Source organism: Scylla paramamosain, chromosome 15 (genome assembly GCF_035594125.1).
Source record: "Scylla paramamosain isolate STU-SP2022 chromosome 15, ASM3559412v1, whole genome shotgun sequence".
In the NCBI taxonomy this organism is placed as follows: Eukaryota; Metazoa; Arthropoda; class Malacostraca; order Decapoda; family Portunidae; genus Scylla; species Scylla paramamosain.
Window position 1 is genome coordinate 11,807,427 of NC_087165.1, and position 18,585 is coordinate 11,826,011.

Below are 18,585 nucleotides of genomic sequence, written 5' to 3' on the forward strand. Positions count from 1 at the left end.
GACCTACAGGGTATAGGGAGACTATTTAGATGGGTGTGACTACAGGAGTGGAGTGTAGTGCATGACATACATCGTGTGTGGTGCATGAGTGGCTGTATGGTGCATGAGGCGAGCTGTGTGTGGTGCATGAGGCCCGCTGTGTGGTGCATGAGGCGGGCTGTGTGGTGCATGAGGCTGGTTGTATGGTGCATGAGTCCCGCTTTGTGGTGCATGAGGCGGGCTGTGTGGTGCATGAGGCTGGTTGTATGGTGCATGAGTCCCGCTTTGTGGTGCATGAGGCGGGCTGTGTGGTGCATGAGGCTGGTTGTATGGTGCATGAGTCCCGCTTTGTGGTGCATGAGGCGGGCTGTGTGGTGCATGAGGCTGGTTGTGTGGCGCATGAGTCCCGCTTTGTGGTGCGTGAGGCGGGCTGTGTGGTGCATGAGACGGGCTGTGTGTGGCTAGGCAGGCAGGTAGTGGAGAGTGAGGCAAGTGGTTGAGTCAGGATTGATGTAATTTCATGGTGTCACTTCCGGTGTGAAGGGCGTGTGTTTGACCAGTGCTTGCAGGTGTTTTATGCCTCTTAACTAAAAAAAGACATCATCATAGCAAGTCACCTGTATATATTTGTCATTTTATTACGAATCAACAAAATCTGTCGACGCGTTTCAATGATAATACGTGTGAATTAATAAGGAATGGAACGAATGTACCTGCTTGGCTCTTTCTCTTGGCCTTGGTTAACAGCAGTGTTGTGTCTGGCCTGCACGTGAAGGTGTAGAAGCGGCGCTGAACAACACCGGGAAACACCACCGTTAGCTGTTGGTTATTAGGGTGTCATCACTGTATCACATCCACTGTATCGGGGCTGTCCTTACCTCCGGCTGGGTGAGTCTGGGAATACCACGCCCACAGAGAGAGAGAGAGAGAGAGAGAGAGAGAGAGAGAGAGAGAGAGAGAGAGAGAGAGAGAGAGAGAGAGTTACACAACACAACGCAGCTCACGTTTAATAATGATGTTCATTTCTGTTGTCTACTGATGCAGGGTGACGCGCGTTCATTAGGAAGGTATGTCATGAGCGGGGCACGACGGGCTTACTGACGTGTTAATATCTAAGAACATAACGTAACAAGAATGGGTAGTGCAGCTGGTGAGGAGGGAGCGTGGTAACAGAAGTATGGAGGTTGAAAGAGATAGCTTGGTGTTCATGGCTTTATCATCGAGGTCGAACATGTGGCAACCCCGCGTTCTTGTGGTACTGGAACGTGAGAATAGTAGCAGCATTAGGAAATTAATTGAAGTATCTTCCTTCTGTGCTGGCTAATTAGAAAACTGGTTATAGTATGACGGGGAGAGAGAGAGAGAGAGAGAGAGAGAGAGAGAGAGAGAGAGAGAGAGAGAGAGAGAGAGAGAGAGAGAGAGAGAGAGAGAGAGAAGGCACATCCGGACACTGTTCAGAGAGGGTCGTCCTTTCCCGTGGCTCTACAGTCGGGCTGGTGACTATACTCGTACCGGTCGTGGCTCTCTGCACGACCACCGTCACGCGCCAAGGATCGTAATATCGTCGTGTAAACAGAAGGGCGAGCCAGCACCCCTGCATTCTGACGTTCCTGGAGAGTGTGTGTCTGTGTGTCTGAGTGATGGCTGAGCGGCAAGCCAGCACGGGCTCCAATGTGTCCTTCAGCGAGGTGGATAACACACTAGGTGAGAAGATGCTTTAGTTGGCAGGTGAAGAGAATGAGGGGCTACACTGAAGGTTTAAAGTTCAATATAGGTACATGCCGAGATTCCTTGTATTCCATTACTCACTTCGCTAAAATAGGCACCGGTTAGTTTAGTCTGTTATCTCAGTGCATTTGGATAGGCATGAATTAGATACATACGTGCACGCATATATAATTTTATTGTCAAATTGTAATCAGTGCAGTTATGTATACAAAATTACGTTCTATGTGGCTTAAAGATCCCAAGTTACAATTAAATAACGAACTCGTATAACTTATGAAATGAAAGTCTGACTGTTAAAACAACGCAGGTAATCGTACACACTATCACATACAGTTTCCGCAGCTGTCTGCCGCTCAGGGCTATTGTTTTTAGATGGCTGAAACCTAAACGAAAAGTGTCTGTATCTGAACGTTGTGTAGGCAATGCTGTCCTTCCTCCAGACCTCAGAAATATGTAAAAGCTGTGTAGGGATGGCTCGCGTCTTGATTTATCTTTTATATCCTTTTCATTGCACCTTTCTGATAAGGCATATCTACTTAGTGGTTTGGTTTGTACATCTAGTTTCCAACCCTTTACAACAATCCTCCCCATCTTTTCTTTACAAGTTAACTTTCCGTACCAAACAGTTATTGAGAAGTTTATTTCCGACTCAAAAATAGATTAACAGATAAGGTAATTATACTTTTATCCATATTTGTATAGATTGCTAAGATACGTACAAAATGAAGTTCTTGATTCCATCTCTTGGACACCGTATTGTCAGTACTACAGAGCAATATCTTTAAACACCTTTGATACGTACAGTGACTAACTCTGTCTACAGTTTCCTCATCAATTGCAATGAGATCTGGTGTGTGTGTGTGTGTGTGTGTGTGTGTGTGTGTGTGTGTGTGTGTGTGTGTGTGTGTGTGTGTGTGTGTGTGTGTGTGTGTGTGCGCGCGCACGCACGCACGCACGCACGCACGCACGCACGCACGCACGCACGCATGCACACGCACACACACACACACACACACACACACACACACACACACACACACACACACACATCATTATCATCTCTAGTTTTCTGGATACTTAATTCCCAGAAATTCTTTTGCGCAATTCAACAAAGTTTTGAACCTGTGCGGCACAGTCTTCACCATCATCATTTACTGCTTTTCCTACAATTACTGCGTTATCGGTATATTTTATTATCGTGCAATTAGTAAACAAAGTTTTGCAGTCATCTGTGAACAGACTAAACAGTACAAGAGACATGTTACGCCTCGTTCCAGTGTTGGTAGTAATTATGTGGGACTTAACACTTTGTTGTTGTCTCGTAGTTAAAAAGCTGAAAATCCAAGTTTACATTCATGTGAGATTGATTGCTTTAAAGGGAGGACTGGAATCTTATGCTCAATATTCTTGTTTGTGAGGTATCGTTTACCTAAGTGTTTGCTGATGTCGCTCAGTAGAAGCTTGCGTCATGAACACTGTTTTTGCAGCATGCGAATTGGAAAGGATTCTGATAGAATAAGTTAATTGTGTTTTTCAATTAACGTTCATAGTTTTTTTATTTTATTTTGTAGAAGATAAAAAATTGGCCATCGTGAGAAAATTTTATGTATTTTTTTCATCAAATTCTTACGAAATTACCGTGGCAGTTTTCGTGTTCCTGTTAAGTCAATGGTGATTATCCGATACTTGGAATGCATACTGGGAAAGAATTATCTCGTAGTATGGCGTTGAAAGCACTCGTGTTCGGAGACGCCGCCGTGATGGAGCCAGGAGGAGCGTGGGACAGGAAAAGAAGAATTGTGAAGTAATGGGACGCCTTGGATACTCCCCTTTTCCACTGAGAAAGGAAATATCAATGATACAAGAGGTTATTTCCATGTCCTATATAATATTTCGATCATAATTATCATTAGCCCACATGACTTCACGGAATAACAAAGGGATCCCCATTACTTTGGAGGTGAGGATAAGCCGTGCAGATTTGCCAGGCTGCAAAGTTATTATTATTCTGCGGCTCACCTCGCGTAACTTTTCCCCTTGCCGAACGGGGCGTTATCTGTATGTGTGTGTGTGTGGGGGGGAGAGGGGGATGCGTACATCCCGTCAGTCCTAGGAGCATTCAAGTGAAAGCACCTTAACCTGTAATACGAAATTTTATGATAACTTAATGCCTGGCTAAGACTCTGATAACTTTTAGTGCCTGACAGTGACGGCAAGGAAAGTATAAAAGGGAATTACTTTCTTACTGAACGTAGGCATGACCGTCACTTACTCTCTATCATGAAGACTTTGTTCCTCAATTCCAGCGAGTATTTCTGTCAAGTGTTCAGTTACAGATGGCTCCATGTGTGCCTCGTACGATTCCAGATCGAGTTGATTATATTCTCTCTCTCTCTCTCTCTCTCTCTCTCTCTCTCTCTCTCTCTCTCTCTCTCTCTCTCTCTCTCTCTCTCTCTCTCTCTCTCTCTCTCTCTCTCTCTCTGTGTGTGTGTGTGTGTGTGTGTGTGTTATTTTTAACAGCTTTCCAACTAATCAGTAACTTAAAGCTTTTTTCCGACAATAAAAGACGTTGAAATTATTGTTATTATTATTATTATTATTATTATTATTATTATTATTATTATTATTATTTATCTTTTTTTTTTTTTCCGTTCCAGACGCGTTGTTGGCCGACCTTCAGAACACCATCACGCCCAGCCAGTCCGCCACTTCACCGTCCCCCGCCCACCACCACAATGGCCACAATGTGAGTATATGTATGTATAACAATGTAAATACTTAAAGAAACCTGCAGAGTATCAGTAGGGCTGCACGTAGCAGTCCCTATCCATTAATTTTGTTTAATCTTTAAAAATTCCGCACTGAGTCTCCACAACAGTTATTGAGACAGTAAGACTGTTGCAGTCATACACCACGCCGTTCCGTAATCAGTTTTTTGCTCTTTTCTTTAATAAAAGATTTAGCGAAATTGAGCGGGTTATTTACTTTTTTCCAATGTGATTGCTGAAAATCTTTTTTATATTATTTGCACCGTTTATATACCTCTGTCAGATCACTTCTTAATACTAAATCATATGACATAATTTCTTATGATACATTATCAGATATTGAGATTTTACGTATGATCGACTTCTGTATGCATTCATGTATGGATGGCTTTTTTTTATTTAATTTCTTTTTAAAGTAGGAAATCAAGCAAAGTAAAGACCCCAACCTAGAAACATAGAAGTTTAACGCATAGCACATAAGTACAATTGAATTAAAGGGAACACTAAAGGTGCCGTCACACTAGCTGTCAGTTAACTTTTTCCGTCAATTCCTGTTTCCGTCGACTTTTGCCTCTTCCCGTCGTCTTTTTCCCTCTGGATCGTCTAATAGAAATTATCGTCTTCACGGTGGAGGGTTATATTCAACTTTTCTTGTCAAGTGAAAATCCACGTTTATAATATAAAGATATGCTAAGCTATAAAAAAAAGAAAAAATAATAATAATAAGTTTTAAATAAATAAAAATGTAAAATCGCTTAATTTCACATGTCGTTACATTTAACTTGTGGATATACAACAGCAAACAATGGCTTGCTTGACTCGATAGATGTTTGCTCTTTTGGAATGTCTGTTTCTCTATTCCTGCACGCTAGACACCATTTCAACTCCTTCGGGTAGTCTACGATTTACAAAACTTTTAATAAAGCGCAGAGCAGTGACTGCTTGCCTGCACGTCAGAGGAGCCATGTTTGTTTACTGTCGACTGAAGTGCAGACGAACGGCCTTTTCTGAAAATCTGAAGTGATAAGTTTCACATCTTATTTCTTGGTAAAAACAGCTTCCATGAAGTAGGGTGTTTTGCGTCGTCTCCATCCATTCTTTCCCTCCTTTTGGCTGCTTACCTGTGCAGTGCCTTGCCGGTCTTTCCATGGAGTAAAGCCCCCATATGTGGGAAAGATCAACTTGTACAGCCTTACTTATACTAAACAAGCTGGAGTCAAAAGCTTTTCGCCACATCATATCCTCTCCGTTAACAGACTTTCTTCAACTACTCACTCGCCGCCACAATGTTAAATTTCTTGCTGTTTCATTGTTGTTTCCAAGGTTATTGTTCTTCTGAATTTGTTACTTCATGTCTTTCCCTCCACTGTACAAGACTTTCTACTCATTCTGACCCTTTTCTGTCCACCCTATGAACGTAACAGTTAAGCAATGTCTTCGTTCTTTCATTTCTTTCATTGTAAACTAGGAATTTCCATCTGCCTCTGTTTTCTCTACTTCCTACAACTAACACTGTTTCAAAAGTACCAAAACGCTAGCTGCGTGTTGTCGCGCGCACGCACACACACACACACACACACACACACACACACACACACACACACACACACACACACACACACACACACACACACACACACACACACACACACACACACACACACACACACACACACACACTGCCAGAGTTTTTTTTTTTCTGTATAGAAATATATGAGCAAGAAGTAAATAAACTCTTCATTGCATAAATCAGGAGAAAGAAATCGAGAATAAGGGTTCAATTCAAGATGTTTAAAGACAAAGAGAAAAGAAGATACGGCATGGAATATAATGAGATTTTTGGAAAAAAAAAAAAAGGGAAGAAATTAAGTTGGTACAGTAATGTACGAAAATAAAGAGCGGATCAAAAGAAATTTGAAATATATAGATTAGAAGTTTAAGGAAGGACCAGATCTGTTCTAGATTTATCAATGGAAGGATCAAACATGGAAAATGTCCAAAGAATGAAAGATCGTAATGAAACATAAAAAAAGTAAAATGGTATAAGGGAAATATTTAACTATAATTTTCAGTAGGATTTCACAAAAGAATCAGGATTCAACGAAACACATGGAGAGGTTTAAAGATCCCAAAACTTGGAAAACAAAATAAAATAAAGAATAATTTGCGATTTATTGAAAGAAGTGGAGGAAATGAAAGCACTTGGACATGTGGAGTGGCAGGATGCATTTTAAAGGAATGGTGACAGACAGCAGCTGACTGAACCAGTATATGGCATAAGTGAATGCTTGATAAAGTCTGTAAGGGTTCTAAAAAAATGTAAGACGGCGAATATTATGCCATTCTGTGAACAGAGAAGGAAAGAAGAAACACCAAACTGTAGAGCAGCATCAGTGCTATTAACTAGTACGGTATGTGCCACTTATGAAAAGTAATCAAGAAACAATAGATGCATTACTTGGAGAGTGGAAGAATAATAACGGATTAATTAGATTATTTATGTGGACTTCGGAGAAAAATGTTCGTGTAACTAACTTTAGTAGTTTTTACTCGAGTGATGAAAGAGAGAGAGAGAGAGAGAGAGAGAGAGAGAGAGAGAGAGAGAGAGAGAGAGAGAGAGAGAGAGAGAGAGAGAGATGAATGAATGAATGAGTAGTGTGCATTTATTTCCGAAAGAAAAAGGGATTTAATAATATTTCTCAGGAGAGGAATACTTTGAGAATCAGAACTGAATGGAAGGATCAGAACTTGATTACATTTCTGGTAATTTACTTATCTTCGACACACATGCATACAGGTGGTTTGGTCCACCGCCCTCCCCTCCTCCTGTTCTCTCTCTCTCTCTCTCTCTCTCTCTCTCTCTCTCTCTCTCTCTCTCTCTCTCTCTCTCTCTCTCTCTCTCTCTCTCTCTCTCTCTCTCTCTCTCTCTAAAAGCAACATGTCTGCAGAGCCTCCCTTGGTGAAGGTGAAAATCTCATCAGGCAAATTAATGAGAAAAGTACAGTAAGTCATTAAAGAAAGATTATGTCCAACCATTACAACAAGTAAAGAAGATGAAGGTATTTAAAGAGTCACTTTCAAGAGCTGGACAAGGTAACGCGGCATCGATGCAGGGGCTGTGCGCGACACCTGTTACCTGTGACCGTGACCCAGCGTGGCCTGGTGTGAGGCGACTGACAATACTGAGATCATGAGCTCATAGATTTTCGCTCTTGTCGTGGGCGTGGGAAGTTGGAGGCCCGAGCTTTCAGAACCTTAGATGTTGATGTTTGACTCCCATGCCATCGCTTGAAATCAGGTGAAAGAAACAATGTGCGGCTATGTAGAGGTCTAGTTAGTCCTTGGCCATCCCAGGTGTGTTGTGAGGGAAGCAAACAATCATTCAAACACACACACACACACACACACACACACTCACACACACAGGTGGCAAATTGTTCAAGCGGTCAACCAGTGGCAGACTAAACAAGGAAGCGAGTTGTCAGCAAGGGAGAGATCGTAAGTAGTGTGTCCCGTCGTCCTGCTTACGTACATAAACACCACATAGTCTCACTTCTCCCGACAAAGAGGCGGCGTCCCGACCAGTGGGGGTCTGTGGTGTGCTTTGTTATACAGACAGGAAAGGGGTTGTGATATTGCCTGTGTTTAGGGAGGATGGTGATAACGTCGATGTCTCATTATCTCTCTCTCTCTCTCTCTCTCTCTCTCTCTCTCTCTCTCTCTCTCTCTCTCTCTCTCTCTCTCTCTCTCTCAAAAATTACGTAAGTGTCCGTTAAAATATCGTCAGAATAACACTTGTAGCCAGCGAGCAGGCAGCTTGTGAAGGGCAGCACGGATGGAGTTAGCCAGCCAGGGTTGACGGTCTCACGCTTTGGCCGAATGACGCTGTCTCATTTTTTCTTGTTGCATAGTTATATTTTATGATACGAATTAGTTTCCGGCGCGCTTCATCCGTGCTGTTCTATAGGAGATATAATAATTTAAAGTTATAGCTACCATGATACGATCGATGCTTGTGTCTTTAGTCGTATTCGTGGATCGGCAGTGTGCCATCGGTGGAATCTGTGGTGAGGCTGCACGAAGGCTGAGGGTGCATCGTCTCTGCCTTTTGTGGTAACTTGTTTGCCTTTCTGATGTCCGTAATTGAGAATTTAAGCCGGCAACTTCATCACACAAGCAAATATACTTAAACATGATGTATATATAATATGTTATAGGCATTTTTTTTTTCCAGACTGAGAGCCTGTGCGTTCCCAATATTAGTGTGTGTGTGTGTGTGTGTGTGTGTGTGTGTGTGTGTGTGTGTGTGTGTGTGTGTGTGTGTGTGTGTGTGTGTGTGTGTGTGATATTACAGGAGCTGCACTGTCAGTTTCTTTCAAGCTTTGGTTGTAAGCTTTTTAGTCCCAGCTCTCTCTCTCTCTCTCTCTCTCTCTCTCTCTCTCTCTCTCTCTCTCTCTCTCTCTCTCTCTCTCTCTCTCTCTCTCTCTCTCTCTCTCTCTCTCTCTCTCTCTCTCTCTCTCTCTCTCTCTCTCTCTCTCTCTCTCTCTCTCTCTCTCTCTCTCTCTCACACACACACACACACACACACACACACACACACACACACACACACACACACACACACACACACACACACACACACACACCGTATTAAGCTTCCCATACCAGCATCAGCCTGCATAAGCGTGCCCATGAACCGGCCTGCCCTTCCGTGTCTTTCCTCAGCCCCGCCAGTGCCAGTAGCCAAGTTTCGTTCCGCGAGGCAGCCTCCAACCTCATGACTGTTCCTCATTATCACGTGTGGAGACATGTCTGACTCCACTCTGTCTACTTGACCCTTCCTGCACTAGTATACTTGATCAGTGGCCAGCACACCATCACTTCAGATTGACTTGAAGCCGGAGAGGAAACATTATTGCCTGTGTATCATTATATTATGCATAGAGATAGATTATGTAGTGGGCAACATGGTGGCTGTTGAGAGGCGGAGACGAGTTTCTAACCAGCATGACAAGTAAAATTATTATTCTTTAATCTCATGAGGTGTTAAAGTTGTTACGCTGGTCAGCAGGCAAGTTTTGTGGGTCATTGCCGACCCAACGCAAGACGAGTTTCCTTAATGAATGGCTGAAGTGTGCGTAGCTCTGCGTGGAGAATCCTGCTCCCGTAGCCAGCTGTTGGGTATGTAGCGTGCCATTTCTGCAACGGTTGTGTCACCCTTGGCATTCAAGTTTGATTTTTTTGTCATGTTTTGTGCATTTGTATCTCTGTGCATTTGTATCTGGCGTTTCACCCATACTGGTAGAAAAGAACTCTGGGTGGAGGACTCACGGCCGCGATAGAAGGTCGTGTTTCCCGATTATACATTTTTTTTTTCAAATTGTCCACCTCTGATGCCATATTATTACTCAGAATTGTAAAAAAAAAAAAGAAAAGAAAAGAAAAGAAAACTTGGAATGCTTGTCATGTTACATTGCACTGTCTCTCAGCGGCGTCGCGTTGAACATACATAGAGTGGAAATTATTGGAGGTACGACCATTAACAGTACAGTAATTACACACACACACACACACACACACACACACACACACACACACACATTTGCATGAAGTAAACGAAAAAACAGTCTGCCTTGTAGCGGGGTTATGGTGTATTTTGGCTACAATTGCTGCTGCTGTTACTGCTGCTGCACTTCGTACTACAGCTGCTTCTACTACTACTACTACTACTACTACTACTACTACTACTACTACTACTACTACTCGTTGTTGTTGTTGTTGTTGTTGTTGTTGTTGTTGTTGTTGTTGTTGTTGTTGTTGTTGTTGTTGTTGTTACTGCTGCTGCAGTTCTTGTTGCTATTGTTGTTGTTAGTTGTTGTTGTTGTTATTGTTGTTGTTGTTGGTGGTGGTGGTGGTGGTGTTATTAGTATCGGGTGAGAGCACAAACTAGATTTTTTCCCCCCGAGGTGTTTGTCAGAGTCATGTTTCATGGTGCTGTCATGGTCATTAATTATGTTAGCTTTGAATAATTATATTGCACTTTTATTAATTACATATACGTCTGGCAGCGTGGCACTGTTTACATCATGGCACCACACTCTCTCTCTCTCTCTCTCTCTCTCTCTCTCTCTCTCTCTCTCTCTCTCTCTCTCTCTCTCTCTCTCTCTCTCTCTCTCATATTGTTGTTTCATGCCATTTTCATGTGCATGTTTTATTTCTATTTTCATTTAATTCTCTTTCATTTTGTACCTGTAGTGGCAGACTTTCATCGCAGCTCACCCTCTGAAATCACTTAATTAAACCAAATCATCAGCACCATGTAAAGTTGTATTATTTTTTGTTGGATGTAGTTTTCCTTTCGTTCATCCCCTTGCGTTATTCTTTTCTCATCTTTCCTTGGTGTTCCCCCTTACCCCACCATCCCTCTGATCTTCTCCTTCTCCCCTCCTCCCGTCAGCGGCAGGGTGTCCAACGCCCCTTTAAATGACTAAGGTAAAGCCGTGTAATACCGTCATGTACTGCTGTGTTGCTCTTTCCCTGTGCAACTTTATGATAGTACCAACTCGACTCTTGTCTTAGAAAGTGAAGAACCCCATGAATAAATGAAGAATAAACTTGGGATGTGGGCATGTGTGGCGGAGGGAGGAAGGGAGGAGGGTGCCGCGGAGAGAGTGGCGGTGGTGGTGGTGGTAGTGAGTGGGTAAGGCATCTGTCTGGTGGTGGCGGCTCGCGTTCTACCACAGTGCTAGCCGTGTATCTGCCTGGCGTAGTGAAGTGAGGGAAGTGGTAACGTCCTCAGTGGTGGCAGTGCTGAGGCCTGGGTGGTGAAGTGGCGTGCATGAACATTTAGTGTGTGTGTGTGTGTGTGTGTGTGGAGTTTTGAGCTAAAAGATAAAACAGCATTACAAGAGAAGGGAGTGAGGAATACACCATGGCGGCTGTACAGGTAAGCTAAATATCTCTCTCTCTCTCTCTCTCTCTCTCTCTCTCTCTCTCTCTCTCTCTCTCTCTCTCTCTCTCTCTCTCTCTCTCTCTCTCTCTCTCTCTCTCTCTCTCGACGGAACAACTGTAGTGTGCTTGCACGGATCTCTCTCTCTCTCTCTCTCTCTCTCTCTCTCTCTCTCTCTCTCTCTCTCTCTCTCTCTCTCTCTCTCTCTCTCTCTCTCTCTCTCTCTCTCTCTCTCTCTCTCTCTCTCTCTCTCTCTGTAAAAGTATGTCGATTTTAGAACCTGGGTGTGGACGTGGGTGTGAGTGTGGGTGTGGGTGCGGGTGAGCCGGGTGTGCCCCACTGTGCCATGTGTGGGTGTAGTGTGGGTGTGATGTTGGTGTTGTGTGGGTGTAGTGTGGGTGTGATGTGCGCTGACTGTGGGTCTTAGGAAAGAAAAGGAAATTTATGTGTCCCTCTGCAAGTACACACACACACACACACACACACACACACACACACACACACACACACACACACGATATATAGTAGGGTGCAGAAGAGAAAGGTGGGTCCATGTGGGTATGGTTCATTAATTTCACTTTCACCTTATTTGCCACCACCACAGCCGCAGCCACCATCACTTTAAGAAATACACCGAAATGATGATAATGATGCTGATGATGATGGCAGTGATTACGATAATCATTATGAAAGTCGTAATGATACTGTTTTTCTATGTACTACTACTACTACTACTACTACTACTACTACTACTACTACTACTACTACTACTACTGCTGCTATCAATAAAACGACTTGCCACTATTACTACTACTACTACTACTATTACTACTACTATCAATAAAACTACTACTGCGACTACTACTATTAATAAAACGACTGTTGCTGCTACTACTACTACTACTATTACTACTACTACTATAACTAAAAAAACTGCTGTTACTACTATTACTGCTGCTGCTGCTACTACTAATACTGGTACTACTACTATTATTGCAACTACTATTACAACAACAACAACAACAACAACAACTACTACTACTACTACTACTACTACTACTACTACTACTACTACTACTACTACTACTACTATCACAATCTTCCAACCCCAAACTTTGGCTTCCACCATCACAAACATCATCAACATTAGCACCATTTTGTATTCTTCCATCAACATTAACCGCAGTCATGCCACCATCACCACAACACCAACATGCTACAAAGCCATTACTATTCGCACGACCTTCACAGCCACCAGTACCCTCGAAAAGCTGCTACCACCACCACCACCACCACCACTACCTCCCTCCGCCACCACCTCAGATTAACTGTCCATTCATTTGTTTTTTTGTACTTTTCTTCGATCTTTAATAAACTTATTGCTGCGTGCCTCTCTCTCTCTCTCTCTCTCTCTCTCTCTCTCTCTCTCTCTCTCTCTCTCTCTCTCTCTCTCTCTCTCTCTCTCTCTCTCTCTCTCTCACACACACACACACACACACACACACACACACACACACACACACACACACACACACACACAGAGAGAGAGAGAGAGAGAGAGAGAGAGAGAGAGAGAGAGAGAGAGAGAGAGAGAGAGAGAGAGAGAGATTAATTATATTATTGTTTACTTTCTTCTTATTTTCCAGAGAGAGAGAGAGAGAGAGAGAGAGAGAGAGAGAGAGAGAGAGAGAGAGAGAATGCCAATGGGTATTAATAAAGAAGTTCATTAGGTCAGTCTGCCAAGTGGAAAGGAACGAGAGTAGTAAGACACAAGACAAGAGAGAGAGAGAGAGAGAGAGAGAGAGAGAGAGAGAGAGAGAGAGAGAGAGAGAGAGAGAGAGAGAGAGATGAATTACTGAATGTTAGTCATCGTCCTTACCCTCGTGCGTCTGGCAAGCCATGACGTCATCTCTTTAACTCGGAACTAGTGACGTCAGCAGGAATAATTATCGTACGGAGTTTTATCATTTCCTGTCATCCACTCCACTTTTTTTTTTTTTGTTTATTCTCTCTCTCTCTCTCTCTCTCTCTCTCTCTCTCTCTCTCTCTCTCTCTCTCTCTCTCTCTCTCTCTCAGATCAATGGCTTCCTGCACTTATTTGTGATGACATTTCGTAGACTCCAAGTTCAATTTCCTGATCCACATGCCCATGGTAGGAAATGCTCAATACATATCATAGGACACCCAAATTTGGTCACGGAGAGACTTGAGGTTTCATTGATATCATTTAATCAACAAATGTTTCGTAAGAGGCGTCAACCAACTTCACAATATCACTTTTTTCCTTCTCTCTCTCTCTCTCTCTCTCTCTCTCTCTCTCTCTCTCTCTCTCTCTCTCTCACATGAGCTATACAGCATCAATGTAGGGTTAAGTACTCTCACAGTTTACATCTCCTGGCAGTTTGGTTGAATGTCGATTGTAATTATTCATATACAACCACAATGAAATATAGTATGTTAATTTGAGAAGGTTGGGAGATTTATATTTTTCTCATTGCTATACGTACTTGTGTTGTGGGGAAATGCTTCATGAAATTCTGTTCGTCATTCGTCGGATTCTGAATAAATACTTAAGGAACCCGTTCAAGGCGTTTCTTTTCTGTTGAAGCTGTTGAAGAAAACGGCGTGTCAAAGGCATGTTCTTATTCTCTCTCTCTCTCTCTCTCTCTCTCTCTCTCTCTCTCTCTCTCTCTCTCTCTCTCTCTCTCTCTCTCTCTCTCTCTCTCTCTCTCTCTCTCTCTCTCCACCAGAATGTTATCAGCTTATCATTTATGTCATTCATAATGCATTAATTTTAATATATATGTTGGATATATCAGTAATCCCGTCCACTCATTGCCTCATTCTTATAACTTTTAATTAGTCCTTTTATGTTTTCTTCTATATTCGTCCTGTTTTCCATCCTCAAAACTAGACGTGTTATATCGTTATTACTACGTCCGCCTCTTATTCCATCTCTCCATTTGTCACAATATATGCTTAGCTTTTCTTTCCTCCAGCTGCCCCTGCATCACTTAAGGTTACTGACTGTCATTGCTTCACCCTGCGACTTCCTTTAGCTTTAGTCCTTGTGTGTGCATTCGCTTGATTCATCCAGTAATTAACTCAATTCTGCTGATGCCTCTCGCCGTGTGAGGCACCGCTGGCACAAACTTTACCCTGTCTCTTCTTGTTACCCATCCTCGGAGGTTGTTATAGCACACAGTGGTGAGTAACTGGACTAATATTGCTCCTCAAAACATATGGCGTCTAACTCAATGCTGGCGCCAGACAGGCGGCTGTTGACTTTTTTTTTTTTTTTTTTTTTTTTTTTGTGTGTGTGTGTGTGTGTGTGTGTGTGTGTGTGTGTGTGTGTGTGTGTGTGTGTGTGTGTGTTTGCGCGTGTGTTAAAGGTGTAAGTTTTCTCTTGTCACTAAATAAATGCAGTTCCGGAATGGGACAATTTTGTATGCATGTATGTTTGCTTCATATGCGCGCGCATGTCCACACCATACCAGCCTAATGCATATTAGTGAAGGGTATGTGCAGCAGAGCGCCCTAGTTGTGTGTGTGTGTGTGTGTGTGTGTGTGTGTGTGTGTGTGTGAAATAAAAGTACAACGAAATACTGAAGTAAATGATGCAAAAAGACAGATCAGGCGAGTTCCTGAGGTGTTTGGTGTTCTTTCCTTATTGAGAAGTGGGAAGTGATTAAGCTGTTAACTCTTGCATTCGACAAGTTGAGATGATAATGTGTGAGTTTTGTACAGAAGGACTATGAAACTGAATGCTGCGAAACATATACTACTTAGTTGTCAGTTTCATTGAATTAGGGTAGGAAAAAAAAAAAAATAATGTTGCCGATAATTTTAGAAATTCAGTAACAGGTGCCATCAGTTAATATACAGGATGAGAGCTTGTCAAGGTGAGGCAGGCAGCGGCGGGGGGCATGGCGTCAGTTCTTTTCCTTCCCGTACATGACTGCTACGGGCTGCCGTGGTCCACTTAGCTGGATTGTCCACCTGCTGGTGCCCATGACCTCGTTTCTCTCTCTCTCTCTCTCTCTCTCTCTCTCTCTCTCTCTCTCTCTCTCTCTCTCTCTCTCTCTCTCTCTCTCTCTCCGCCATTTGTAGTTACTCAGAGCACTGCATCCCTTCACACTCACTTTACATGTTTACTAATCTGTAGAGTATTTTTAGTAGGTTGTTTGGAAAAAAGTTTGGGTGTGTTAGGATTACAGAGTTGGCCAAGGCGCACCACGAGCCTCTTTATGGACAGCAATATTAATATTTAGGAGGAGGTAAAGACGTAAATGCCACGCCCAGCTGTGCATTTAAACCAATCAGTATCATTCATGATGAACCAACCTGCGCCACAGTACTCCCATTGCCAGCCAAGTTGATTCTTGAAGCTGTTACATCGATCATCATTCAGCTCATATTTTGTCAACTAGTTCAGGAAATACTTTTTGAAGAGCATTTTATATAATGTATTTATTAGTTTCATACTGCACTTTTCATATATAATCACGGTGTACTGTATTATTAACTGCTGTATTTTTTTTTCTTGTCCATCAATTAATTATTTTTTTATTTGAAATATAGTAGAAGGCGCACCATCTAAAAGCAAGATATATTTGTCAATCAATCTGGAATATGTCGCTTGCATTAGTCCTATGCTGCAACCTGCCCCTGCCTCGTCAGTGAATAGGAGGCTGTTGTGATCTGGATGGCAAGACCAAACAGGTCGTCACCATTCCCGGGAAACAAGGACCCGTCTGTTCAGAAAGAGATACTGACACCGACATGATTTAAAACTTGTTTATTATCTTTCATATTATTTGGGTGAGAGCACACACACACACACACACACACACACATTGTCAAGAGCAGGTCAAGGAATAATGGATCCATAGGGCAAGACTAAACGAAAGGAGAATGTTTTGCCTGTTAATTAACTTATTTTACGAAACAAGTCAGCTCATTTGTGGTACGTTTGAGGCCATAGCAGGAGGGGTGCCCGGGGACGTGGTGCAGCAGCGGTGAGTCGTGTGAGGCCCGACTGTGTGATAAGAAAGTGAATGGGGACACCCTGGCCTGGGGCACCTTATTTGGAAAGGAGCGGTGTTGCCAACCTGACAAACCTGCCATACAGTGCTATTCTCCCTCCCCTCCCCCATCCGTCTCTCTCTCTCTCTCTCTCTCTCTCTCTCTCTCTCTCTCTCTCTCTCTCTCTCTCTCGTTGCTGCCCGTCAATGTATACATTTATATACGGTTATTTTGCGTGGATTTGTGTGTGTTCATGAATCTTTGACATTTTTTTTCCGCACGTTTCCGTAAGAGCACACACACACACACACACACACACACACACACACACACACACACACACACACACACACACACACACACACACACACACACACACACACACACACACACAAAGAACAGATTCGTTGATCATAAGTTCTAGTTTGACCATACACGTGTGCACAGAACAGGCTTGCTTGCTTTTCTGTTTGTCTTCAAAGTCACAACTCCTTGACTAATTCCCATATACTCCTCTCTGCCAAGTGGGCAAGCAGGAGCTATAGCGTGGAAGAAGGCAAATCAAATCGTCATTATCCGGCCACTTCACTTCTTGGTTGTGACTCCAGGTCTTAAACTGATACCATTCGCACACCAGCATTTGGTATAGTAATATGGTCATGTGTTGGCAAAGTGTTCTGCTTGCTCAAGTGGTAAACTCGAGTTTCAGCTTTCGAATCCCGTAGGAAACTGAGAAGTTACCTGTGCATCGTCAAGTAACCGAAGATCCATAGGTTTTGTAGTGTTGAGCATACATAAAATGTCAATGGATGATTATTGATAAAGTTTACACATGTTTCAATATTTCTTGGTTTATACTTTTGTTCAGTGTCCCAGCAATCAAGAGGAAAGTTGTTAAAAGAAAATATAACGGCCTTCATTCTCAAAGCATGTAGGCTTTCATAAGGAGAAATTCGATGGCCACAGTGATATATAATTAATCAGATTCTCATGATTTTTATTTTTTTTTATTAATACTGTTTTTTTCTTTTTCTTTATTTTTTATTTATTTATTTATTTTTTTACAATTGATCGGATCTTAAAGATACCAATAACTTTCACAGGAACCTGTTAAAGATAGTTAAGACAAGACGCCGAAACGTTTCAGAATACAGACCAAGATTTTCAAGAGACTATTGCTTCCAGAGACAGATTGCAAAAAAGGTCACGCCTTATCTCTGAACTCACATGTCCAGGAACTTTCCGCTAACTGAAAATTTAATGTATGTCTGAAGTATCTATTTAGATATAAAATGCATAAAAGTTCCTATATTTCACAGTTACCAATGACTATAAGCTGTATAAGATTGTGTTAGGTATATGACACATGATGAGGGGGCTGCTGTATGATGGTATTCTTCCATATGTAAGTTTACACCATTGTAAAGTCAGAGATATGAGTGTCAGGTCAAATTATCAAAATTGTCCGGAGATAGACGGTCTGGCAGGGGCGGCGAGGAGGCAAAGGGCAGCTTGTGGTGGAGAAGAGGCATCACAGGAGGCGTAGAGGGGTGAGGGTTGAGGCGTAAGGAGGTAGTGGGTCGGGCACGAGGTGTTCGGGGCGCACACCGCTGGATGGCCAAGAATCAGGGACATTCAGGGAGGTGTGCAGGTGTTACAGGGAAATAGACAAGGCAAGGAAACGGAGATGCAACAGGCGCCGGTGGATCAAGAGGTAATTAAAGTAGAAGTGACGGAAGGTGGCGGCGAGCAGGGACATACTGGAGGAGACGCGCCTGGAGGAAAGTGTGGAGGCTTAGGGCACCGCTGGTATCATATGTTGCCTTTGTAGTAATTACCTTCTCTTGGCGTCTTTAGGTAGTGTAGTGGTATGCCGGTCACCTCTTTTGTAGGCGTCCTCTTCGTATTTTAGAAGACCTCTGTTATTTTGTAGGTAACATCATAAGCGTGGGACAAAAAAAAAAGTACGAAGCAGGCAGTGATTAGTGGAGGGCGCTACTAGGGATAAAAAGAAAGGTCCAGGAACAGTTGGCTTATTTTTTTTGTGAAGTGTGAGGTGGTAGTGATAGAGGAAAACAAACCTTATGCAGCGGCCAGGGTGGGGTCAGGATGTGAGTTCAGCGCTGCCACTCTTCC

At 42.8% G+C, this 18,585-nt stretch overlaps 1 protein-coding gene across 14 annotated transcripts in view; it reads left to right on the plus strand.

Moving 5' to 3' along the window:
- Window positions 1-18,585, plus strand: part of LOC135107438 (leupaxin-like) — a 95,709-nt gene that overhangs the window by 39,729 nt on the left and 37,395 nt on the right. For 11 of the 14 annotated variants that reach the window (XR_010271779.1, XR_010271780.1, XR_010271777.1 and 8 more), the window contains one exon: window positions 4,365-4,453. Coding sequence is in view for 9 of the 14 variants with exons in the window: in XM_064017303.1 (XP_063873373.1) it covers window positions 4,365-4,453 (89 nt within the window). In the remaining 5 variants the exon portion in view is untranslated. Of the gene's footprint in view, window positions 1-1,449; window positions 1,684-4,364; window positions 4,454-9,633; window positions 9,657-11,171; window positions 11,422-18,585 lie in introns of those variants that run through there. The other 3 variants (XM_064017302.1, XM_064017306.1, XM_064017305.1) reach the window with 3 other exon arrangements.